We start from the raw sequence: 25,770 nt of genomic DNA on the forward strand, positions 1-25,770 counted from the left end.
TTCTTCACTCTTCTCACTGGGCTGAGAACAATGGCCATGTGGAGACAGTTGTGTGCCAACACCCCCAGCGGGCAGGTAAAGAACACTGGGAAGGGGGCCCAGGGAGCAGGGAGGAAGTATGGCACACATTGTCTGGGACAACCAAGAAGGTTCCTTAGGGGAGGTGACTTTTGTTTCCTAAAGCTGGGGCAGAGGTTCAGGAGATGGGACACAGGAGCTCTTTTGAATGAAGAGGCCACTAGAGACAAGGTGTGCAGGTGTGAAAGAGCAGAAGGACCTGAGGGAACAGCTAAAGGTGGCTTGGGACAGGGTGCAGGAGGTGAGGGCCTATTTACTACCTCTGTGGCCTTGGGCAAGTTATTTGACCTTTCTGCACCTCATTCCCCAACACACAAAAGGGGAATAATAATAGTATCTACCTCCTAGGGCCCCTAGGATCAAATGAATTAACGCACTAAGTGTTTAGAACAGCTCCTGCACAATAGTGCTCAGTAAATGCTGGGTGTGGCTATTGTTACTGCTATTAATTGGGACATGCTGGGGTGGAGGGCACTAAGGCCTCCTTTATTGAATTCTCAATAAAATCAGTAGGATGTCTTCTCTGACCCAGGAGGCAAACCTCAGCCCACAGCCCCAGGCTGGGCTAGCCCTGCTGAGCTCTGGGCAGGTGGCTGGTCTGGGGCCTGTCTAGATCTCCCTTTACAGAGGGGGACCCAGAGCCACAACACCACACTGTATTTACTCACCGGCTACTGACGTGGCTGTGAAAAGGACAGAAAGGCCACTCATGGACTCTTCTCCCAGGTTCTCAATTTGAGGTTGTGGAGAGAGGCTGCAGATAGTCAGGGCCCCTGGGAGTGGATGTGGATGGAGAAGGAGCCTTGTCCTTTTATAGCCAGGCCCACTATGAGCCCTGACAATGCTCCAGAGCCCGTCCCGGGACAAGATGGGGGAGGGATGGGGGAAGGGTGCGGTACCTCTAGGACAAGCGCGTGGGCTCCACTCAGCCACCGAGGCCCTTCCTGGGAGGCGCCTGTGGTCAGTGAACGGGCAGGGCTGGGTGTGTCCGACGGGGGTGGGTGGGAAATTAGGGAATAACGCGGCCCCGAGTTCCGGAGTTGGAAGAGCCCCGCGGACGTCCCCAGGCCACCCCCAAAAGCCACATGTATCGGAACAGAAGGGGACGCGGATATCACGCAGGGCCACGCGGTTGGCACCCCAAACTGGCGCCCGCAGGTACGTGTGCCCCGCAGGCCAAGCCCCTTCCTCTTGCCACGGTTATGCGTCCTACGCACGCGAGGCTGGGGAAACCGTGTGCGGCCGGCCCGGCTCTGGCAGCCAGCTCTGCGCCTTCCCGCCGCGGCTCCGCGGGCGCGCGCTCGGGAGAGGAGGCGTGTGCGGGAGCGGGAGCGGGGGCGGGGTGAGTGCGGGAGCCGGAGCCGGAGCTCGTGCGCGCGTCCCTACCGGCGCGGCTGGGCTGGTCGTGGCTGCAGCCAGGACCGCCCAGGGTCTGCTCGCGAGCGCTGGCGCGTCCCCGTCCCTCTCCCGGCTCGGCTAGACGTCTCCACCTGTGGTCGCAGCCTGGTTTAGCAGCCGCCCCCTAGGCTGGCTTGGTAGCCACCTGGTGATTACTCCCATACCCAAAAAGGTGTAAGACTAGAGCTAACCCTTCATTCCCAGAGCTCGGGGCACAGGCGACCCAAAGATTGCGTTTGGGTGTTTGTTTTCCTTTCATCAAATCTGTGTCCCCGTCCCCTCACCCCACCCCGCCCGGCGACTGAGAGTTGGTCATGCCCAGGGACTGAGACCCAGACAGGCCCCTCTGCCCCTGGGGAGGTGGGTGGGGTCGCCGGCTGTAGGCCCCCCACTCTGGCAGTCAAATGGTCTGACGGAGACAGCCGCATTATGAAACAATGCTAGTCCTCCAGCTGGAGAACGGTGACTGCGCTGGTGGTGGCGGGACGGCACGGGCAGCAGAGGGCTCTGAGATTTAGCGGCTGGCAGAGAAGAGAGCCTGCCTTGGAGCCGGAGGCTGTGTGGCTTGGGGCAGGGTGCTTGCGGTGACTGGGCGTCTGTAAAACCAAGATAAAGAATGTTAGCCACCTCACAGAGGGGCAAGAGGAGGAAAAGGATGTGAGAATGGTTTGAAACGACACAAATTTGAGAGCTATCTGCCCTCACCCCACCCACACTCACACCCGCACCCACACAGGTGAGCATCCAAAAGAGAGACGGAGAAGAATTCCCAAGCTTAACAGTGGAAGTGGGGCTGGACAATAGATGCTAGAGACTGTGTGGAGAGGAGTAATTTCACTTGAGAGCCCAGTTCCAGAACCAGACGGCCGAGGGGTCCAAATCCCAGCTCTAACCTGTTTTAGAACTATTGCACGAGGAAATCACCTCTTTTTAAGCCTCAGTTTCCTCTTCTGTGAAATGGGCATAACAATAGAGCTTTCAGTTATAAGATCATGCAAGTAAAGCTCTTCCCCTGAAAGCAGTACCCCCTACATGTTGGCTCTGAGTATTCTTGTCATGATGGTCATGTTGCACTCTTTGGGGCAGAGTGCGCACTGTAAGGAGAGAAGACTCGCCTAATAGGAAACAAAGAATGGAAAACAGGGTCAAGGCAACAACTACAAGTGTGGAGAGGTCCAGAGGTTGGTGGTGTTCAAGGGGGTGGGCCTTACAGAGGGCTTGGCTGATGGAGGACTCTGGAAGGATTGAGCTCTCGGTGTCAGTGTCAGCCGCGATAAGGATGATGATGGTGTGAACATGAATATCAGAATTCCTGTATCATTCTTCCCAGCTGACTGGCCTCAAAGAAGATATTTTAACTTTCTGAGCCTTAGTATCTCACTGGGAAAGCAGAGGTAATATTGCCTGCCTCACAGAATTGTTACGAAAATTAAAATCAAATAATCATATAAAGGGTGGCTGTAAAGTTTGTGTGCAGTTTTAAATTAAAATCAAATCATATACAGGGTGGCTGTAAAGTTTGTGTGCAGTTTTAAATTGCACTGTATATGAACCCATTACACTGTATATGAACCCAACACATGAAAGGCTCTAAAGTGATTTGGGGGGAAATCATATTTATGTTCTAGTTATCTGTTGCTGTGTAACAAACCACATTAAAAGATATTAACTTAAAATAACACTAATTTATTTTGCTCACAGATCTGTAATTGGGGCAGAGCTTACTGGGGATGGCTTACCCTTGCTCTTCACAGCCTCAGTTGAGATGGCCCAATTGGAGCTGGAGGATCCTCTTCCAAGATCACATACTTGTATATGGCAGGCGAGTTGATCCTGGCTGTCAGCTAGAGGCTCAACAAAGGCTGTTGGCCAGGGTCTTGGTTCCTCCTACAGTGGGCCTTGCTATAAGGCTGCTTGAGCTTCCTCACAGTATGGCACTTAGGTTTCAAGAACAACTATCTTAAGAAATGGGAAATGAGAACTGCCAGTCTCTTCAGCTCTGGATAGTGTTGCTTCCATGGTATTTTATTGGGTAGGTAGTCATAGAGTCTACCTAGACTCAAATGGAAGGGACTTAGACCCCTACCTCTCAATGAGAAGACCATCAAACAGTTTGCAACCATCTTAGATATATCACAATTTGGAAGTCTTCTCTTTTGCTTTCTTATACGTTTTTTCCCTGGGTGCCATGGTGATGGATCAATTAATTTTTTGCAAAGCATGAAGTGTTTCTCCCTGGAGAGGACCAGCAGAGATATGGGTTTCCATGACAAGCACAGTCTGTTTTGATCAGAGTCTTTGGGCCTGATTTAGGACTAAGGAAGCAACCTGTTGGTAGCCTATCCAGCATCTTTTTCTTAGAACCTATGAGGTTTCAACTCTGTCAACCCATGCCTTTAAAACAAGACAGAAAGAAGCCATGGAGAGAGCAATTTGGATTTAGCAAAATAGATTTTAGCAGGTGGCCTGGGGTTGAGTGTAATGAGCATCTCAGCAGATCTCATTCCCTGGAGAAGTCTGTTTGTTTTTCAAGAGGGCTGCTGCCTGGGTATTTGGAGTGACTGTTGTCATACATTATTAGGCTATTAATTGATGGGTTGGAGCACTCTGGAGGCGGATGGGGGGTGGCAGGCCCAGGGGTTGCCATGGCAACCTCCAGGCCTGCAGTCTGTGCTGTGGGCCTCAAACAGGAAGGATGTGCCAGCAGCTCAGACCCTCTCAGACCACAAACTCTGCTGGCTGAAAGTCCCTCTCTCAACATCGCGCTTCCTTTGTAATTTGTCCCCACCCTCAGCCACCTGCCCACACCCTGAGAATCCTGACAACCCTTCCTGTTGCCTGTCTCCCCAGGTGGTTAGTTTCTCACTTCAATTTCAGCCACATGGGCCTTCCAGGTGGGCTGCAGGAAGAAATGGAATTTAGATTCATTTATTCATTTGAATGTTTGACATGTTTTTTGGTGTTTATTTTCCCAAGGGGAGAATAAAACAGACCCAACTTCTCCTTCCCAACACAGCTTTCTGACCAAAAGGGCATTCACAAGTCATACAAATTCACATGCATTACTCTGGCAATTATTAAAATACAACAATTATTAAAATACAATACTTCAGACCTTGACTTGAAGCCCAGTGCTTCCACTTGCTAACTGTGACCATGGTCTTGGACAACCCTAAGTTCTCTTCAGTGGTGAAGCTGGGATAAAATTAGTTATGTTTACTCTGTAGATTGCTGTGATAATGATCAAGGCAGCCTGTGGAAAGCACAGTGCCTCACACAAAGCTCAGGGACCTCCTGTGCTTCCTTGCTCAGCACCCATTCTCTGTTGGGAACTCACCAGCCACTTTCTTTCCATGTGAGGACCGCTGGTCCCAGCTCTCTTGCAGCACAGTGATGACATATCCTGGCCTCACCTTAAGACCAAGGCCTTTTGGATCTCATTCCTAAGTGTCTCCTATGTAGTGAGTCTAGGGCAGGGCCTGGGAATCTGCATTTAACAGATTGCTGAGGAGTCCCAAGGCTCACCTGAGAAACATGAGAAAAAACTTCCCTGAGGAAAGGGGAGAAAAGTATGGGGGTTGTGGACAAGGGACATTTGGGATGGGGAACAGAGGCTGGGAAGAGGGTTAGCCACAAGTTGGGCCTCATAGTACAGGGTGTGCCAACAATGTACAGGGACCTCCTCTCTCACTGCACGCTTTGACCATCTGTCCTATAACCTAGGGCCCAGCTCGAAGCCCACCCCTACCAGAGGCTCCAACTCAACTCCCCTCATAACTCATGACTGGTTGGTTCTTGTGGCTTTGGTTTTATTGCCTTTTCTCTCTCCTTTGAAGTAGGGGTGGAGGGCATTGTCCAGATTATCTTTCCTTCATCCTTCCTTCCATCCTTCCCTTTCTCTTGCTTTTCTGCCTTTTTTTCATCCTCACACCCCCTTCTTTCAGGTATCAAGTATTTATTTTGTCCAAACCACTTGTATAACACCATACTAATTGCTGTGACACGCAAGAGGTCATGGACCTGGGCACTTGTTAGACGTGCAGAAACTGGCCCCACTGCAGACCTGCTGAACCGGAAGCAGCTGCACTTTAACGAGATTCCTGTGCACACTGACACTTGGGAAGTGCTGCTGTATGGAGTTTAAGTATAGCAAGATGGGCGTGGGAGGCAGAATAATCCCCTCCCAAAAGATGCCCAATTCCTAATCTCTATAACCTGTGACTGTGTATCCTTAGGTGCCAAAGGGGGATTAAGGTAGCAAGTGGAATCAAGGTTGCTGATCAGCTGACCTTAAAGTAAGGACATTATCCAATGTTATCACAAGGGTCCTTAACCCATTTATGCCTGAGGTTGAAATTATTGAATTTTTTGCATGACTTTCTGCAGCAGTGACTAACTCTGTGCACCATGTGATAACATGTACCCTCAAGAGATAGACATGTGTAAAAAATCAGACGTTGGTGATGACCTCGAGCAGTAAGATATAAATAAATCGCACAGCACTATCATTCCAATAATGGAACGTGAGGCATAAATGAGTTAGAAATGGAGGTGGGAGGTGGGAGAGTCAGATCCGAGGAGATGTGATGATGGGAACAAAGGTTAGAGTGATGCAGTGTGAGAACGACTCAATCCACCCCTGCTGGCTTTGAAGACAGAAGGGCGTCATAAGCCAAGGAATGCTGGGAGCCTCCAGAATCTGGAAAAAGCAAGGAAAGGGAAAGGGATTTCCCCCTCAAGCTGCAGCCTTGCAGACAGTTCGATTTTAGCCCATTAAGACCCCGTCAGAATTTTGACCTTCCAAACTGTGAAATAAGAAATTTAGGCTTGGTGCCTATAGCTCAGCGGCTAGGGTGCTGGCCACATACACTGAGGCTGCTGGGTTTGAACCCGGCCTGGGCCTGCCAAACAACAATAACAACAAAAAACAGCTGTGGTTGTGGTGGGTGCCCGAAGTCCCAGCTACTTGGGAGGCTGAGGCAGGAGAATTGCTTAAGCCCAGGAGCTTGAGGTTGCTCTGAGCTGTGATGCTACAGCACTCCACCAGGGCAAACATAGTGAGACTCTATCTCAAAAAAAAAAAAAAAAGAAAAGAAAAAAATTTATGTTGTTTCCAGCCACTCCATTTGTGGCACTTTGCTGCAGTAGCAACAGGGTGCTAATACAGCCAAGACCCTGTCTTTGGAGTCAGAGGACCCTAGGTTCATATCAGAGCTCTACTGTTTACTGGGTTGTAGCCTTTGAGTCTCATTTGTCTTATTTATAAAAAAAAAAAAAACAAGGAGAATCCCTGCTACATAGGGTTGACATGAGGATTAAAACAAGTTATTTGGTGATGATACAGGCCTGTAGCCCCAACTACTTGAGAGGCTGAGGCAGGAAGACTGCTTGAGCCCAGGAGTGCAGGCTGCAGTGCACCATCACAGCGCCTGTGAATAGCCACTGTACTCCAGCCTGGACAACGCAGTGAGACTTGTCTCTGGAAAAAATGAAAAATAAAACCAAAAGGTATTTGGAAGGTGCTCAGCACAGTACCTGGTTCCAAGTACATGCTCAGGAAATGGTAATGATCACTATTGGTACTCAGTTGCTCCAAGCTCTTTTCTAACTCCACAAGGGCCTTGGTGCCAAACACTTTGTTGAATTCTCTGCTTTCCCTCCTCTTGGTCGTTGAAGCTTCCTGCAGAGCCTCCTTAACTCAAACCTGGTCGCCCTTGAACCTGCAACAATGCAGCATTGCCAGGTGCCCAGGTGACCTTTGCATTGCCTCCTTGGATGTCATTGTACACTTAAGTGGAAGACCAGGACAGCCTTCAAGACACATGTCAGTAAAAGTCTCTGAAGTCAAGCTGCAGATGGCTAATTACAGGCACCTCTTATATTTGTCAAAGCCCTTGGGGAACCTCTAAGGCCTCTACCCTGACTAGCCTCAAATCAGTAGAGTACTTTGTGTAACCTCCAATTCCCTATGGAGAATAAGGTGGTGCTCCATAATGGAGTCTCACCACGGTGTCCTGCTCATCCTCTGCCCCATCTTGGGTGGATCAGAGGGTGGGCAGGACTTTCTAGCCTGAGGATGGGTGCTGCATCACCATCAGCTTTATTATCATCACCACCACGAGCACCATCACCGTCGCATCCACACTAACACTTCAAGGACCTACTTACGCCAGGTACTTGCTGCTCCTCATCTCCTTTGATTCTCAGAGGAGTCCCTTGGGCAGCAAGGCATGTGATTATCAAGGTCACATAGCCAGAAAGGGGCAGCATGGGGACTTGACCTCCATAGTCTGGCTTAGAGCCTCTGCTGTCAGCCTCTATCCCACACTGTCCCTGATGTGCCACGTGCTAGAGGCCTTGCATGGTGCCACCAGCTCAGGGAAGACCTTGGAGTCCTCTCTATGCTGATTGCTAGGCTGCCTATGTCTCTGTGAGACTGGGGGTTCCTGAAGGCCTCATGGTCTTGGGCCCTTTGTCCTCACAGCAGCTTCCAGAGATGACTGGAGGAGAAGCTTATGTTGGGGGCACAACAGGGATGTCCAGAGCTCAGCCCAGCATTCTGAGGCCGCCATCCCTGTGGGAATCTATGGTGCTTCCTACCTGCAGTTGGCGTTGGGGGGCGGGGAGCGGAATGAATGCAAGTGGCAGGCCTGGCCCAGAGTAGGGGCCAGGATGGGAGGAGCCCCAGGGGGCGGGAGCATCCCACAGGGCTCAGGCATTCAGGCATTTTCACCTCTGGTCAGTGGCTGCTACTAAGATTCTGCCACTCTAGGCTGAAGGGCAAAAGCCTGAGTGAGAGGAGAGCCCTGGGGCTGTTCTTGGGGCTGAGTTTCTATTACAAAACCACTTTCACTTAGTTGTAGGTTTACTTGGAGAAGTGTACAGAGTGAGTGGAGGTTATGGGGTCTCTGCTTGATGTTACCACTACCTGCAGTCCTTCCTATTTAGGTTAACGACAAAATTCCAGTGACAACATAGAACAATGGGCTATTTTTTCCCTTACCGAGTGAGCACATGGGCTCATCCAATTTGAGCAAAACTGAAGTAAGCTTCATGCTTTATTCTGCTTCCCTAAGATCCAGTGAGGAAGGAAGAAGGGTCCCTGCTCCAGGTGAGGTGTGGGACATACTGCCAGCAAAGGGGCTGGGCTGCCTGGCACAGCTTGCTGGTCCCTGGAAGTGCTGGGGGAAGGAGGAACACAGTGTCATCAGTGGTTCCCGTGGGGGCAGAGAGTGATGGTACAGGCCGTCTGTTTGTGCATGTCCTATTAGGCTGGACTGCCCCGTAGAGAGGGCCAGAGATGCTCCCTCTGGTACGGTGTGTCCTGAGAGGTAGACGCTGCTCAGCTGACTCTGTACTGACCCTCCAGTCCTTCCATATGACATCAGGGAAACCATCTGCACCTCTACAACTTAGAAACAGCATCTAAATGCAAACTGTCGAACTATTAAAAGTTGCAGCCATTTGCCTGTGACTTAAGGCTTACAAGAAGCAACTGACACAGGAGGTAGTTCCCCCCTCCCCGCCCCCCCGCCCCAGGAGACAGTTTTTAAAAGGCCCGCTCTGTGGCAGCATTTGCTTCCCCAGAATGCACTGAAGTGGGCTTTTCTTGGACCCCCACAAACATAGTTTCCCAACAGAGGACTTTCTGGAGATAGGTCCCACAGGTCACCTGGATGAGCTTGCAGCTCCATTGAGCCCCATGCATGGAGTCTGTGGGCTACCTGGCTCCAGCACAGTATTCTGCCTGTGAGCAGCTTCCAAGGGGACTACCTTGGAGGGAGGTGGCTAAAGCAAAATCGCACAGCAGCTGAAGTCAGCAGTCAGGGCTTTCTCACCATGGAGCTGTCCGGTGGTGGCCCATGCCATCTGTAAAGTGAGGAATCTTAGCTAGGTAACCTCTGGGGATCCTTTTGGGCCCCTGTGCTGGGAGGATAAGAGGGAGGTAGTTTAGTAAGTGCTCCTGAGAGCCAGAAGACCCCAAGAGGCTGAAGCCCATGTGACACCCCTGCTGTGGGCCACACGGATTAAAACACCAATGCTCAGAGGCTCCACTCTGCTGCCCTGGCTCTGTGGTCTGCAGGGCGTGATCCCACTTGTCTTCACCACATGGGTGGTTCCCATCTTTGCTGCACTTTACAACCATCCATGGAGCTTTGAAAAACATCCATATAGCACCTCACTTCCAGAAAGCACCATTTAATTAGTCTGGGTAGGACCTGGGCATTGGTGTTTAACACACCCCAGGTATTTTCTCATGCACACGGCCAGGGTTGAGACCCACTGACCCAGATGTTGGCAGCTTCTGTCTGTCCTTTCCTGTTTTCCTGCTGTTGCCAGTGTCCACACTAAAGCACTGACCAGGGTGTGTTCTGGGTGGGGGCCTTCAGGGCTCAGGGACAGGGGTTCAGTAGCCCGTCTGTCTCTCCTTATACCCTGCAGGCGAGAATGAGCACACCCCCTTCCTCCTGAAAACCACCCGCCCTAGTTCCTGAGGGCCCTGCCTTTCATTCCAGCTCTAACATCCCCCTTCCCGGGGCGGCTGGCTGACTCTGGAAAGCAGGGAGGATGCGTGGAGGGAGCAGCTCCCCCACTGCCACTGCCGCTGCCACTGCCGCCTCTGGCTGGCGAGCGGTTCCTCAGCAACCGCCCAGCCTGACACCAGATTGGAGTTCACATGATTCTGCCTCAGCGCAGGAATGGGCAGCCTTGGGCTGGGGATTTTCTAGCTACAGCTGGGAGGTTGGGTCTGCGGGAAATCGCTGGAGGGAGAGCTGGGGGCCTGGTTGCCCAGCTGCTGCAGGAAGCCAGGCTGTTTGAGGTTTGCTGCAGCCGAGTCAGAGAGGACTAGTGCCAGATACCCTCTCAGAGGACACCTTGGCCTGATTCCCGGAACAGTGGCTCCTGCCCCTACCTGGCTGCAGAGACCACACGGCCTTGCTGAGGACGGAGGCTCAGGAGAACCCAGCAGCGAAGGCGGTGGGGCTCCATCCGGCTATTTCCAAACTGCCTGTCATGTGTATGACCCATTCATGGGTCGGGAAATCAATTTAGTAGTTCATGACCTGCATTTAAAAAAAAAAAAACAAAATAGAATAGAAAATATCAGGGTACGTGGCAAGTAGCAGGGTAAGTATTGTTTTGGGGAAGTTTGTTCCTTTTTACAGATGCATGCGTCTGTGTGTGAGTCTGTGTGTTCAGGGTCGCGATGTAAAGCGTGTTTCTTGCTGCGGTCAAAAAAGCTCAAAGGCAGCACGTTGGTGCCTGGATGCTGGAGTTCTGGATTCAGACCTCCCCTGCTTCCAGACTTAACGGTGTGAGCTTGAACAACTGGTTTAGCTTCTCTGGGTTCCTGTAATATGACTTAGCAATGCCAGCCCCACCTGATGCACAGGGACCTTGTGAGCCCAGATGGGACTGAACTTGGAAACAGTTGCAAGGGTGTTACAGATGAGACTCTGTTGTCTGTGAGGCTGCTATTTGGGGGAAAGATGGGGACTAAGGAATAATGCAGCCTGATTTCCTCAGGGGGAAATGAAACACTGTCAGGAAATAAGATTGCCTGGTTTAGGGCGTGTAGAGGTTTGGCCAGCTAAAGAGATGGGAAACTGGACCCACAGGACATTCCCCTGCTCTGTGGTCTTGGGGCTCCCAGGGGCAGCCCTGGGCACCGTGACTAACCGTCTGTGCGTGCCACACAGAAGAGCAGGGTGACGAGTTAGATTACTGTTTATGTTCAGGCTGAAATCCAGCATTTAGACACCTCCACCTTCTGACTTAGAACGTGCAAGAGACTCCTAGCTTACGTCAAAGAGGCCTTTCCTTCCTGTTGGAGGCTTAATTGCTCTTGGTCATTAAGGTCCTTGGAGGGCTCTATGCTGATGAGCATTTGTCTAAAGATTTGCTTTTATGTGTTGAGTCACTCTGTGTGTAGTTTTTCCTCAATTTCTTAATTCTTCATTAAGAATTTCTTAATTCTTTTCCCTAGAACCCTCCACCCTGAGAACCCACAGACTTGGGGCGAGTTTTCCTCAATGGGTGTTAAAGATATGGTAAGCCTGGTGACTCTTGCAATGGCATCAGTGAGTTCTGGACCTTAGCTGAGCTCAGGGACCGAGGGTTATTGTTCAGGGACGATTGTGATAAATAGAGAGCATGGCCTCGAGGAAGGTGTGGGCCAGTCTGAGTTCAAAACCTGGCCCACCACATCCCAGTGTGCAGTTTAGAGCAGGATGGTATATCTCTCCAAGCCTCAGTTTTTCAACTGTAAATTTGGGGCTGAGGACAGTGATGTTGAAAGAGAGAATGACTGTGTGGAAACCTGCCTGGCAAGTGGAGGGCTCTTGACAGATGTGGCTTGATTCTTCCACGCATCCGTGTTTTTATTTACAGAACACTTTTGCATCCCCCGTGTTCTTTGATTTATCGAGGAGCAAGGTTTCAAAGGAGACGAGGCACAGAATGGACACTTCTAGCAAGGCGTAGTTTCCATGTGGGGACATCCCCACTATCCCAACACCCAGCCTCAAAACTTCCCACCCATGTATCTATCCATCCACCCACCCACCCACTCTCCTGCCCCCACCCATTCACCAACCCTGTCTACCCATTCACTCATCTAGCTATTCATCTCCCTCTTACTCATCAATCCATCCATCCATCCATCCATCCAACAAACAATTGTTCAGAGCCCTTAAGGACTAGGCACCGAGGAACATCTCAGGTTTGTCCCTGGCTGGTTCTAATCTCTCTCATAATTAGTTCTTAGTTCCTACAGCTTCTTGGGTCTCCTCTCTGGCCATGTCAACCTCATACCTGCATCTGGTCATGCCAAGGTACTACCAGCTCCCCAAAGGTGCCCATTCTCCTCCTCTTGCATTTGGCCTGTTGTACACATTTTCCACAAGCAGAAACTCCCCTCTGCTTAGGCAGCACTTCCTTCTTCTCCTGGTCTTATTGTAACTGTCCCTGCTCATAAAGCCCCTTCCCCGCTGGGTTAGGTCCCTTCCTATGAACTCTCACGGAAGAAAGCCTGCGCTCCGCTCCTGAGCTGGGTTCACTTCTCTTCTCCCCTCCCTCCAGATAATGAAGAGCTATTTGACACTAGGGGCCAGTGTCTAGCGTGGTGCCCTCTGCCTTCTACATAGCCTTCCATGTAGTAGATGCTTGGTGAGTATTTGCGGTATGAATGAATACTTGGGTGGATGGATGGACAGCCACACGGTAAGACTTAGCACGGTGTGACTTTGTAGCACGGTGTGACTTAAATTTGTGTTTAGAAGGTGACTTTGAGGGTGGTGAGGGGAAGATCGGAAGCCCAGTAGGAGGCTTTTGTGCTGACTCTGGGAAGAAAGTCTTGACCAAGCTGATCTAGGATGCTAGTGAGAGATCTAAGAGGAAAGAGATGGATGTGAAGAATACTTGGGAGTGGCTCGGTGCCTGAAGCTCAGTGGTTAGGGCTCCAGCCACATACACCGGGGCTGGCGGGTTCAAACCTGGCCTGGGCCTGCTAAAAGCAACAATGACAACTACAACGAAAAAATAGCCAGGCATTGTGGCAGGTGCCTGTAGTCCCAGCTACTTGTAAGGCTGAGGTAAAAGAATTGCTTAAGCCCAAGAGTTTGAGTTTCTGTGAGCTGTGATGGCACAGCACTCTACAGAGGGCCACATAGTGAGACTCTGTCTCAAAAAAAAAAATACTTAGGAGTTATGGATCTTGGTAAATTAACAAGTGCAGTGGATGAGGCTGAGGGAGGAAGCTGAAGGCCAGCTTCCAGGCATGAGTGATTGGGCAGGGGTAATGCCTCCTCCAAGAACAATTAGCGAAGAAAATGATGGCCCCAGGAGGGGCTTCACGGAGAGGTGAGGTGAAGGTGGTTATGTCAACTTGCAGCATGGGAGAAGTATGGGGAGTCATCAGAGTGTAAATGGGGTTGAAACCATGGAGGAGTCTCCATCCCACAGAGAGTACAGGTAGAGTAAAAGCAGTGAACCACCTTTTACTGTGCGTGGGAGAGATACCCACACACACATTTTGAACCTTGCCTCGTGTGGTGGTAACTTGTGCGTGCAGCATGCCTATCTTATGTGGTTGGGGGTCTTCTGAGGGTGGGAGCCATTTCTTATTTATCTCTGAGTCCCCCACGTATCTCCTGTTTTTGTGAACATTGTCCCCAGATACTTGTCCAGGGAAAGCTGCAGGTACTGGGCTGTTGGGCAAGCTGATTTATCTCGCTGGATCTGTTTCCTTGTCTCTAAAATGGGGGCAATAACAGGGCTATTTTGAAGATTGGACAAGAGGACAGAATTAAAAAGCTCTGTCAACTGTAAAATATTTTATAAATAAAAGCTGTCAGTATTTGGACAGGTTCAGTCACCATTTCTTAAGAGCCTGAATCAGTCTGGAGCTCACCCAAGGGTTGTTTGTGTCCTGGTTCTGCCCACGAGGCTCTGCTGGGTCTTAAGTTCCCCTCTGGCTGCCTCTGCTCCTGTGCCTTGGAGGCCTGGGTAGGATGCATGCTCAGGAGCTGAACCCTAGGTCTTCCAGACTTTCCTAGTACCTTGCTACTCAGAGTGTGGCTCATGGGCCAATGACACACCTATGGCCTGGGAGCTTTGTGAAATGTAAATTCTAGAGCCCCACCTAGGATCCCATGAATCCGAAACTCTGAAGACGGTGGGTGGGGTCAGCAATTTGTCTCAAATTCTCCTGGGGATTCTCATGCACCTAGGTTCAAGAACCACTGCTCCAGAATACCTCTTTTTGCTCCACGATGAATGTAAGCAATGCTTAGTCTAAATGTAGTAAATGTCTGTTCTTTGTTCTGCAAGGTCAAATATTTCTGACTTAGGTTGTCACAGAATTAGGTTACTGCTGGCCTCAGAAAGAGGAAGCTCCAAACTGTCACTCCACCCTACTCCACATGTATACACCCACCACTGGTAAACAACGGGTTGTAGGCCCCGTGACTGTCAATGCATTTCCAAGACCCGATGGGTTGTGTTTTCGTGATGGATTCATTTGCCCTGCTCTGAGGGGGCTGGTTCATATGAATGGGGGTAGCTTTTCTGTGGATTTCAGAAAACCAAAGTAATTCTGAAATATGAATGGTCTTGGATAGGTGCCCCCAGGGCTCAGCTGGGGACCCGTGCTGCTGGGGACCTCCTCGTGTATAAGCTGGTGGACCCTTTGGCCCCACATGTGTGGGCTTGGAATTCAGGGACAGGAGAGCAGGCAAGAGGAGGGCGAGTGGGGCCGAATTATGACTCACTGGGCTGTGCACAGAGTTTTGAGGTCACAGCCCTCAGTTGTTCCTGCTCCCCTCCTCCTCACCATCAAAAAATGAACAAAACTGAAAACATCCTTGTGCACTGCTGGTGGAAATGTACAGGGGTTGCAGCCACTATGGAAAACGGTATGGTGGTTCCTCAAAAAATTAAAAATAGGATTGCCATGTGATCTAACAATTCCAATTCTGGATATTTACCCCAAAGAATTGAAAGTGGGAACTTGAATGGATCTTTGCACTTCCGTGTCATAGATAACAGCATTATTTACAACAACAAAAGGTGCAAACAATCCAAACATCAATTGACTAATGGACAAACAAAACAGAATAGAATGTAACATTCTCTATATGCATATAACAGAATATTATTCAGCACTTAAAAGGCAGGAAATTCTGACGCATGCTATAACATAGATGACCCTTGAAGACATTATACTCAGTGAACTAAGCCAGACACGAAAGGACAAGAACCGTATGATTCCATTTATATGAAGTAGTGAGATTCACAGAGACAGAAAGTAACATGGTGGTTGCTAGGGACTGGGGAATTATTATTTAATGGGCATAAATTTTCAGTTGTGCAAGATGAAGAGTCCTGGAGATGGATGGTGGTGATAGTTGCACAACAGTGTGAATGTATTTAATGCCACCCAACTGTACACTTAAAAATGGTTAAAATGGGGCGGCGCCTATGGCTCAGTGAGTAGGGCGCCGGCCCCATATACCGAGGGTGGCGGGTTCAAACCCAGCCCCAGCCAAACTGCAACCAAAAAATAGCCGGGCGTTGTGGCGGGCACCTGTAGTCCCAGCTACTCGGGAGGCTGAGGCAGGAGAATCGCGAAAGCCCAAGAGCTGGAGGTTGCTGTGAGCCGTGTGACGCCACGGCACTCTACCAAGGGTGGTAAAGTGAGACTCTGTCTCTACCAAAAAAAAAAAATGGTTAAAATGGTAAATTTTATAGTATGTACATTTTACCACCATAAAGAATAATTGGAAGAACAACCATCACTGAGATTCTAGACCGGTGCCCGGAGAGGACAGGGAAGGTGACACTGAACAGGAGTCCATGTTTTCTGGGAACTGGGAGTTGGGAAGTGAGTCCCAGGTGGGGAACTGCAGGTGGCAGGGAGGTGGGGTGCACAGCAGTGCCGAGGCTTGCCTCCGTGGGCTGGCTTAGAGGAAGACATTTCCCCTTTTGAACCTCAGCGTCCTCATCTGGAAAATGGGAAGTGCCACTCACCTATTCATTCAAGAAGTATTCATTGAGGGCCTACTGTGTGCCAGGCACTGTGCAAGCTTCTGAGGAGACAGCAGCAAACAGGTGGTGAAGGCCAGTGCCCCAGTGGACTTTACATTGTAGTGGAGGAGACAGACCATCAATGAGCAGGCAAAGAAATAAACGAGAAAAATATCAGATACTGAATGGAGCTCTGAAGAGCAATCACATAAGATGATGTGGGATGGGCAGGGAAGGCCTTTCCAGGAGGTGCCATTTAAGCTGAGATCTGGCAGAAAAGGAGCCGGTTCTGTGCTGGGGTGGGGTAGGGTGAAGGGCAGGGAGAAGAACTTTAAGAAGAGGTGACAGCTGATGCAAAGGCCTACGGCAGGATCAAGGTTGGGTGACTGAGGCAGGGAAAGCTGGCCAGGGTGGGTGGTATGTTGTGGTGGAAGGCAGGGCAGGGGGAGCTGGAGCCAGATCACGCTGGGCCTTGTAGGCCTGGTGAGGTGTTTGGATTTTTATTCTATGTGTGATAAGGAATTGTCTTGGAGGGTTTAAAGCAAGGACGAAGAGGGCCTGGTTTGCATTTTACAATGATTGCCGTGGCTGCCATGTGATGAAGGCCAGAGTGGGAGAGCTAGAGTGGGGACGGGGAGGAGACAGAGCTGAGGGGGGAGAGGAGAGTGGGGACTGGAGGACTTGAGGAAGAGAGCTTGGTGTGGGGATGTCACTGGTAGGAGGGGGCTATGGAGGGGGTACAGGAAGTTGGTGTCTGGGTAAGAGAAGGGAGCAGCTTTGGCCCAGACCCATCTCTTGTCCATTTCAGAGGCACTTATGAAAGCTATGGTCCCTTTTCCTAGGACAAATGCACAGATGTATATATTTACATTGAGTGTGTGATTTCAGAGAAACTCCTACAAATTTCTCTTCCATGAACCCCAGGACCGGGACCAAGGACCGGGACCAAGCCCCTGCCCAACACACCGTGCCAGCTTCCCTGGCTCTGGGAGCCACTGGGCAAGGCAGAGGCAGGAGGGAGGCTACAGAGGAAGAGGCCATGGCCAGCAACCTGATGAAATGTTGTCACAGACTCTGAAGGGACTTCCAAGTCCCAGAGTCCCGACTTGAGTCTGGTCAAGAGCGAGCACAGCGCAGGGTTGATCTGAGGATCCTGGGAAACGGCTTCATTCAGATCACACACGCTCAGAATTCGCAACTACGTAGACTATGCATTTTCAACAGGGGTGAAAATCGGTTCTGCCTGGGGTGGGGTGAAAAATTTTTAGATACTACAGTGATTTCTGACCCTCCAAAGGACTATGGTACAAAAGCAGTAGATTTGAGATACCAACCATCAGGGGTGAGGAAGGAGTGGTTCGGGGAAAAAAATGTGTCAAAAGGTTCCTTAACGTAGTGATAATGAAAAAGGGTTGAAAAGTACTGATTGCAATACAGTGAGGTTTTTCATCTGAGAGAGAAGTGTTAAATCAATAGAGGGGCCCCGGCTTTTCATTTTGATATATTAATTTATAAGATAGGCTTACAACGAAACATTTTATTCTCTCTTGCGTAAGTTGTTTGTATATCTGGAGTCTTCTCTGTTAAATTCTCGACAACAGGAACTTTTCACTAATTCGAATGGATTACGGTTTTTTTACTTCCCTCCATGCATTTTTCACATCCATCTGTCCATGTGGCCCAGATACTGACCTCCCAGGGCAGGTATGTTTTATTTCCATGTTATAGGTGAGGAAACGGAGGCTCAGACAAGGTAAGTGACTCACACAGCCTGCACATCACTTGGGGCCTAGGACAGAGCCTTTTACAAGGTTCAGGAAGGAGTGGAGAGGTCAGGCTTGTGAATGGGCACCCGGGAACCCAGGGAGTGCCCGGTAAGCTGGGCTTTGCTTCCTTGCAGAGCACAGAAGGATGTGGACGATGCTGCCTGGAAGGGACCCCCAGGAGCAGCTGTGGCTTCAGTGTTAACAGACGAATTCATCCATTCAAGTAGAGTGAATGCGGATGAGGCCCGCTGCCGTAGACCAGGGTGGCTGGTGCCTTTGCTGTCTTGTGTAGAACTGATCTTTACCTTGAGCCTTCCCTGAAGCACTGGGCTCAGGATGGGCTTATTGCTCGTATGAACCCATGGCCTTATGGCAGCATTGAGGGACCCAGAAAATATATAAGGGACAGAGGATGAATAAGGGGAGCCAGGCAGGGGGATGAGGAGATATAAATCCCATTGAGGATATCCAACCCACTCAGATATTCTAGTTGAGTTGGAATTATTTGGCCACTATATCTTCTCCTAAATTAACACATTGTGGACTGGTCACAAGTGACCCAGTAATATAGTTTCTGCGTAAAATTCTGGCAATTTTAATAATTAATACCTTGTTTAATACCTAATAACAAGGTATTAACATAGCAGCTGTTCCTGACTCATTTCTCCCAGTTGTCCCCAATTCAGCCTATTTTATACTTTCCTCATCTCTCAGCTGCTTATAATATAGAATCACTAACATTTTAACATATATTGACTGGCAATTTTATGCAGAAACTTGTACCAGTCAGCAATGTGTTAAGTAAGTAAAGGATTTAGAACAGTGTCTGGCACAGAGTAGGTGCTATGTAGATGTTGGCTACTATTGTTCTAAGGCTTTCCTGCCTTTGGATTTCAGGGGCTTATCCCCCACCAGTGACGCCCAGGCCTTGGTAGGGCCCGAACCACCTCCAGACAGGATGGCAGTGGAGAGAGACTGGCTTAGTCCTGGAGCCCATGAGGCCTGAGGCCCTGTCTGGCCCAAAGATGGGGAACAGCACTGCAGACAACGATTCGCTGAACTGCACCATTGACCACACCATCCACCAGACGCTGGCCCCAGTGGTCTACGTCACAGTGCTGGTGGTGGGTTTCCCAGCCAACTGCCTGTCCCTCTACTTCGGCTACCTGCAGATCAAGGCCCGCAACGAGCTGGGTGTGTACCTGTGCAACCTGACGGTGGCCGACCTCTTCTACATCTGCTCGCTCCCCTTCTGGCTGCAGTATGTGCTGCAGCACGACAACTGGTCATATGGGGACCTGTCCTGCCAGGTGTGTGGCATCCTCCTCTACGAGAACATCTACATCAGTGTGGGCTTCCTGTGCTGCATCTCCATCGACCGCTACCTGGCCGTGGCCCACCCCTTCCGCTTCCACCAGTTCCGGACCCTGAAGGCGGCTGTGGCTGTCAGCACGGTCATCTGGGCTAAGGAGCTGCTGGCCAGCGTCTACTTCCTCATGCACAAGGAGGTCGTCAAGGACGGGAACCAGCACCGTGTCTGCTTCGAGCACTACCCCATACAGGCATGGCAGCGCAGCATCAACTACTACCGCTTCCTGGTGGGCTTCCTCTTCCCCATCTGCCTGCTGCTGGCATCCTACCAGGGCATCCTGCGGGCCGTGCGCCGGAGCCATGGCACCCAGAAGAGCCGCAAGGACCAGATCCAGCGGCTGGTGCTCAGCACCGTGGTCATCTTCCTGGCCTGCTTCCTGCCCTACCACGTGCTGCTGCTGGTGCGCAGCCTCTGGGAGTCCACCTGCGACTTCGCCAAGGGCATCTTCAACGCCTACCACTTCTCCCTGCTGCTCACTAGCTTCAACTGTGTGGCTGACCCCGTGCTGTACTGCTTCGTCAGCGAGACCACCCACAGGGACCTGGCGCGCCTCCGTGGGGCCTGCCTAGCCTTCCTCACCTGCTCCAGGATGGGCCAGGCCCGAGAGGCCTGTCCACTGGGCGCACCTGAAGCCTCGGGCAAGAGCGGGGCCCAGGGCGATGAGCCCGAGCTGTTAACTAAGCTCCACACAGCCTTCCAGCCCTCTAGCTCGCCTGCAGGAGGGGTGTCCCTCACAGGTGTCTCCGCCTAGCCTGGATCCCTCACTCCAGGGCCAGGGGAGGACTGAGCCTGCAGGTGCTGGCCCAGAACCCTGAGCTTGCTGGTCAGCTGCGCTGCTTCATCCCCACAGGTGCCTCTTTGTGCGGGAGGGAATCATGGGCCCAGGCCTCAGTGAGGCCTCCCCAGCTCTTGGAAACCTGTTCTTCTTGCTGAGCCCAGTGCGTCTGTGGAGGGGAGATAAACCCCTGGGCTCAGGGTAGGCTCTGCTGCGGGCTGGGATGTGCCCAGGCTGAGGCTCCTAGGAGGAGGAAGACTGAGGTTCCAGGAGGTTTTCAAGGGCAGCAAGGGAGGGGGCTGTGGAGTGGGAGGGGATAGCGTGGGGGATCAGGAGGTGAGGTGGGCATCTGGGTGTCCCCCCACCAGTGCCATCGTCATCATCGTCACAGATACCACCTGTCCAAGTGCTTTACCTGACGATGTGCTACAAGAAGCTGTGCTGTCACCATTAACACTGGAATCTACCCTACATAAGGTGGGAAGGGAAGGTTGGATGGGGAGAAGGGAGGTGGGGCCGTTTGGGTCTCTGGGAGTGGGGACAAGGCCAGAGAGGGTGTGATGGGCAGAGGAAGACTCTAGCTCCAGCCACCTTGCAGTTTTGCAGAGGGCTTGAGCAGATTCCCCACCTGAAGACTGATGGAAAACAAACCCCAGGGCTCCCCAGGGTTTGCTGGGCTGCCTGGGAAGATGTCTGTGATCCTTTAGAAAGTCAGCGCTGAAGCTCACGTGTCAGGACGTGGACCTGAAGCCAGTGTGTCTATAAGCAACTGCCCTACACAGATTCCTCCTAATCAGATTTCTGTTTCCATCTGCTCAGAAGGGCCAGACCTGGAAGCCTGTGCGGGTGGAAGGAGGGGAGAGGGTGTGTGTTCATGGCTAAAATGCCACAATCTCCATGACAGCTGTGTGCCAAAACCCTGAGGCTAGGGCCCTGTGACCAGCAGTACCCCATCCCCTCTGCACTGTCCCCCTGCCACACGCATTATGGAGTGTCTGGCTGTCTCAGGGAGGAACACAACATATTCCCTGAGGTCTCAGATACAACAGAACAAACACAACAGAGACACACTCTCTGGTAGCTCTTAGCCAAAGGCGGGGGGTTAAGTTCTTCTTTGGTTTCAATAGCTCCTATGACAAGGAGAACAGAGGTGGCCTCTGATTTCCATGTCTGCTCTGCTTTCAGATGTCCCACCTCACCCACCCAGAGAGTGACATGTAGTGCGTGGACCACCTTTTGTTTAGTTCGGGAAGGCTGGGTAAAGCCTTATGTCTCCTGCAATTTTGTGCCTGACCATGTTGAAGTATCCTTCCCACTCCCCAACACACACACACACACAGGTTTCTCCTGTTCAGTTTTTCAGCAAAGCTTCTTGCTGCCAGCACCATCCCCTAATAAGGTCTCTGGAGAGTGGCAGGGAGGGGCTATGGGGTCCTTCATCCTCTTCCTTTTGTTCAAACACAAGGGACTTGGCAAGACGTCACAGGCATAACCACTGTTCTGATGTCTGATTCTGATGCCCATCTGGTTCTGAGGCCAAGAACAGACCCACCCACCTCTACAGAAGTGCCAGGCCTGCAGACTTTCTGGTCAGATGGCTGGGGCTGCTCTCAGCTCCCAGGGCATGCCCTTGAAGGCCTGAGATTCAAGTTCCTCAGCACCAAGAGGCTAAGTGGGCTTAGCCCTGTGGAGGAACCATAGGCCAGAAGTAGAAATTGGCACCAAGGGAACATTTCTGGACTCTTCCAAAGGGGACCAGGCAGAACCACTTCCTCAATTTCCCTTCCCTTGTCTTCAATCTACAAGAGGTTGATTTACCCTGTGTTTCTTAACCCTTCCATCAGGGGTGCCCAGAGGCAGGTAGCTCAAACTGGATGTGCCCCAGGGAGGCATGGTTACTGTGGTTCCATGGCTATACTTGACTTTAGGCATCCCCTACCCAGATACTTCTGGAAGGCCTCCAATGACCTGGGGAGGTCCCCTTCCTCTTCCTGGAGGAGGAAGTGACCAGATTTGAAGGTTCCAGAAATAGCTACACAGTCAAGAAGCCCACCCAATCCCAGCCCAGAATCTCACTGGGTCAATGGGATTGGTTAAACCCTCCATACCTCCTCATTCTACCGTATTTCCCTCTATTTTGACCTTAAACACTGGTGTTTCCATTGGCAGGGACTGGGATGAGCTGAGGGCAGTACTATTTACTATCAAGAATTGTATTTTTGTATTGTCTTCTCTTTTATGTCAAGTCTGCGTGTGTTGACTGTGCAATGGATTTATGTAGCAAACTTAAGTCTGCAAATAAAGCAAAGTAACCAGCCATAGCAGGAGTATTCTGTCGTCCTCATGGGGGAGGAATGTCTTCCAAAACCGGGGGGGAATCTAGAGGGCCCTTGAAATACCCAAAGGAGTGAGGAAGGTCCAGAAATTGACCTTCTCAGCAAAAACACAAGCAGAGCAATTGGGAGATTTGCACTTAATCACTAAGCAGTGGCCCAGAAGGATGGAGCCTGCCAGCAAAGGAGGGTCTTCTCACCTTCCTATTGAGATTCATGGAGTATCACTCAGATCCTCAGCATGGTGTTGTTGAAAGTCTACTCTGGGCCTTCACTGGCCTCCTCCCTTTTGAGGACAGAGCCCAGTTTCATGGTCTGGAGACTTATCATTTCCTCTGTCCTTGGCCACATGACCCCTTGTACCTGTTGAGTACCTGCTCTCACGGCAATGGGGGGCTCAGCCAGACCATCCTCTTCTAACTAGACTAGAAGATTCCCAAAGTAGACAGGCTTATTGTAATTGTCTCCAGGGGCTGTCCTTAGTGGTTGAGTTTTGTTTAGAGAGGCCTACATTTTTTTTTTTCAGATTTTTTTTTTTTTATTGTTGGGGATTCATTGAGGGTACATAAACCAGATTACACTGATTGCATTTGTTAGGTCAAGTCCCTCTTGCAATCATGTCTTGCCCCCAGAAGGTGTGGCACACACCAAGGCCCCACTCCTCTCCCTCCTTCCCTCTCTCTGCTTTTCCTCCCCCCCATGGCCTTAATTGTCATTAATTGTCCTCATATCAAAATTGAGTACATAGGATTCCTGCTTCTCCATTCTTGTGATGCTTTACTAAGAATAATGTCTTCCACTTCCATCCAGGTTAATACGAAGGATGTAAAGTCTCCATTTTTTTTAAGAGCTGAATAGTATTCCATGGTGTACATATACCACAGTTTGTTAATCCATTCCTGGGTTGGTGGGCATTTAAGAGAGGCCTACATTTGTTGACCAAGCTCTTTAGGATGGAGCATCTTCTCAACAGTGGTAGATGCCATGTTTATCACTAAGGATTAATTCGTTTTATTAAAGTGTAAATTTGATGGTGGTCACTTAATCCCTCTCTAGGTCAGACTCCTGGAGTGCTGGAGTGTTCCAGAACAGTAGATCCTTCATCCAAACACACTAAGTAAAGACACTATTGGGGATTAAGACTCTTTTCTCTACAGAGAGAATGAGTGGAAGAAAAAGTCCACCCGGTTTGGACTGAAGGTGACAGAAGCTGTTAAGATTCTTTTCTTTTTCACCAGTGTTGCTTAGTAAGATGAGGGCTTATCTTCCTGTTTACACAGACTGGTCTGTGGTTTGGCCAGATAAGAGTGGGAGAAAATTTCAACATGCAATATGTCCCTATCTGCTGTTTTCTTTTGGCTAGTACAACCAGAAGAGAGCCACACTCTTACTTTGACTCAATGCTTTTCTAAAAAACCTGCTTCTTGCAGCTGGTGATCCTAAAGCCTCCTCCATTCCTGGAATTCATCTGGCAAGACAGTGGTCTTTGATGGGGCTGTGATTTGAATCCAAAACTTAGGTTGAAATTTGTAACTATTTTGAGAGGTGGGACTTTTAAGAGGTGATCAGGTCATGAGGGCTTGGCCTTCATGAATGGATTGATGCCATTAACATGAAAGTGCGTCTGTTATTGTGAGAGTTCAGCCCCTTTATTTTCTGTCTTGCAAGCTTGCTTGCCTTTCTTTCTGCCATGAGATAACTCTTACTAGATGCTGGTGCCATGTTCTTGGACTACCCAATCTCCAGAACTGTAAGTCAAATAAACTTCTCTTCTTTATAAATTACCCAGTCTGTGGTATTCTCTTATATTTCTGAAACAGAAAATGAACCAAGACAAATGGCATTCATCATGCTGTCAAAGTGGTACCAACAGCTTTGGGGGAAATGATGAGATTTTTAATCCCATTTGCTTTAATTCAACAACTATCAGAAGAACATCACTAGGTTAGACATTAGCTATCAGTGCTTGGATGTACCAGCGAAGTCATGCTATCCAGTTCCCTGTCCATGAAGTATTACCTCTATCTCCTTCAAAAACAATAGTCCGGTCTCTATACAAATACCACCAATGCCAGCTAACTCACAACTCAAGATAAGTCATTTCAGGGTAGAAATTCTTAGCTCCCAGTTAGCCAAAATAGAACCACTTTCCCCATGGGCCATGTGAATAAAATCTACTTCTTCAAATGTGATGTCCAGATCTGAAGTGAGATTAAGTTGGTTCAAGGAAAAAGGGACCATTTTGCTTCTTTTCTTCTGGCAAGCACATTATGTTGCTGACATATTATTGAGTTTATGTGAATTACTGGTAAGCCACATCCTCTCCACCTCACCTAGACAGCAGTGGGTTGTTTCTTTTCATCTGAGAGTTAGACTTCACTGTGGAGCCAGTAGAAGCCACATGTGATGGGCAGAATGCAGTGGGCTGGATGAAGTTGGGGCTGGTGGTTTGCAAGGCCCATGCAATGAGAAGCAAGCAGTGACCTCAGAGGAATGTCTTTCCCAGCTCAGCAGCATTTGACCAGAGGACCTCCTGGAGTTAAGGACCCCTGTTTCCCTTAGCTGGCTAACTTGCCTCTGTGTACCCCCTCTAGCAGGGTCTATGTGGCCTCTGCTGTCTCAACGTGTCAAGGTGTCCAGCCTCCCCTGGATTATTCACAGAGCATCCTGCGTCCTGCTTACCAGGATACCCTCCCCACAGTGTTAACTCATTTTTTTTTTTTTGTCCAGGGCTGGGTCTGAACCCACCACCTCTGGTATATGGGGCCAGCGCCTTACTCCTTGAGCCAAAGGAGTTGCCCCCCACAGTGTTGCTGAAAATGCCCAGGGATGTGCCAGTGTCCTGAAGATCCATTCTAGTCAACACCAGGCCACCCATGGCCCACCCTACCACTCTCTGCAGGTCACCTTTTATGCCCTTATGACCAGTCTCTCCAGGCTGCACTATGACCACTGTATCAACCTAGACATGGACATGGATCTTCCCCCAAAGCAGTCAAGGCTAGAACAAAAGAGCAAAGTGGAGCAAAACTTTATACTAAAGGTGTGAGTTGGAATCATACTGGACAAGCATCAAAACTGGTCCTGCCCTTGCACCTTGGCCCCTGCTGTAGGGCCACAGGCCTGCCTCTCCTTACAGGGGGTCTTTGGATGCTCTACCAAGTCTAGGACCCCTATTCTTAGCCTTCTCTGGGCTCAGCCTAGTTGAAAGCCTCCTTCCCAAAGGAGGTGAAGATAATCTATTACATGATTATGCTCACGGTGAAGATAATCTATTACATGATTATGCCTCTGACTTCTCCATGCCAGAATAAAATCCTGCTGTTACTCTTATAAAACCAAAGGCCCATTAGTGTCTTCCCCCAAAATATGAGTCAGAAAAATGTTAGGAGCTTTGCCATAGTGAGGTTTTTCTCTTTTCAGAGGCCCCGACTACATGGAACTCTGCAGTCACAAATCAGGGACAAAAACTGTCATTGTAAGAGACCTAGCCATCAAGACTCAGAGCTGAGGTGGCTTCCC

General features: G+C 50.1%; 1 protein-coding gene across 5 annotated transcripts; it reads left to right on the forward strand.

Moving 5' to 3' along the window:
- The first annotated feature begins 773 nt into the window (after positions 1–773).
- Positions 774–25,381, forward strand: GPR68 (G protein-coupled receptor 68). 5 transcript variants are annotated; one of them, XM_053602326.1, is made up of 2 exons: positions 774–1,236; positions 12,559–22,829. In XM_053602326.1, the coding sequence occupies exon 2, from the start codon at positions 18,764–18,766 to the stop codon at positions 19,889–19,891; it is 1,128 nt and encodes a 375-aa protein (XP_053458301.1). In that variant the 5' UTR covers positions 774–1,236; positions 12,559–18,763; the 3' UTR covers positions 19,892–22,829. The 5 variants fall into 5 exon arrangements, 4 of the variants coding, with proteins under 4 accessions (XP_053458301.1, XP_053458297.1, XP_053458298.1 ...); XM_053602322.1 differs by having other exon boundaries at positions 18,666–22,829; XR_008382424.1 differs by lacking the exon at positions 774–1,236 and adding an exon at positions 24,979–25,381 and having other exon boundaries at positions 10,063–20,392.
- Positions 25,382–25,770: the final 389 nt, after the last annotated feature.

This window comes from Nycticebus coucang, chromosome 9 (genome assembly GCF_027406575.1).
Source record: "Nycticebus coucang isolate mNycCou1 chromosome 9, mNycCou1.pri, whole genome shotgun sequence".
Taxonomy (NCBI): Eukaryota; Metazoa; Chordata; class Mammalia; order Primates; family Lorisidae; genus Nycticebus; species Nycticebus coucang.

What these genes read in the sequence shown, in the direction of transcription:
- GPR68 (XM_053602326.1), top strand. Translation starts at nt 18,764, where the DNA reads ATGAGGCCTGAGGCCCTGTCTGGCCCAAAGATGGGGAACAGCACTGCA.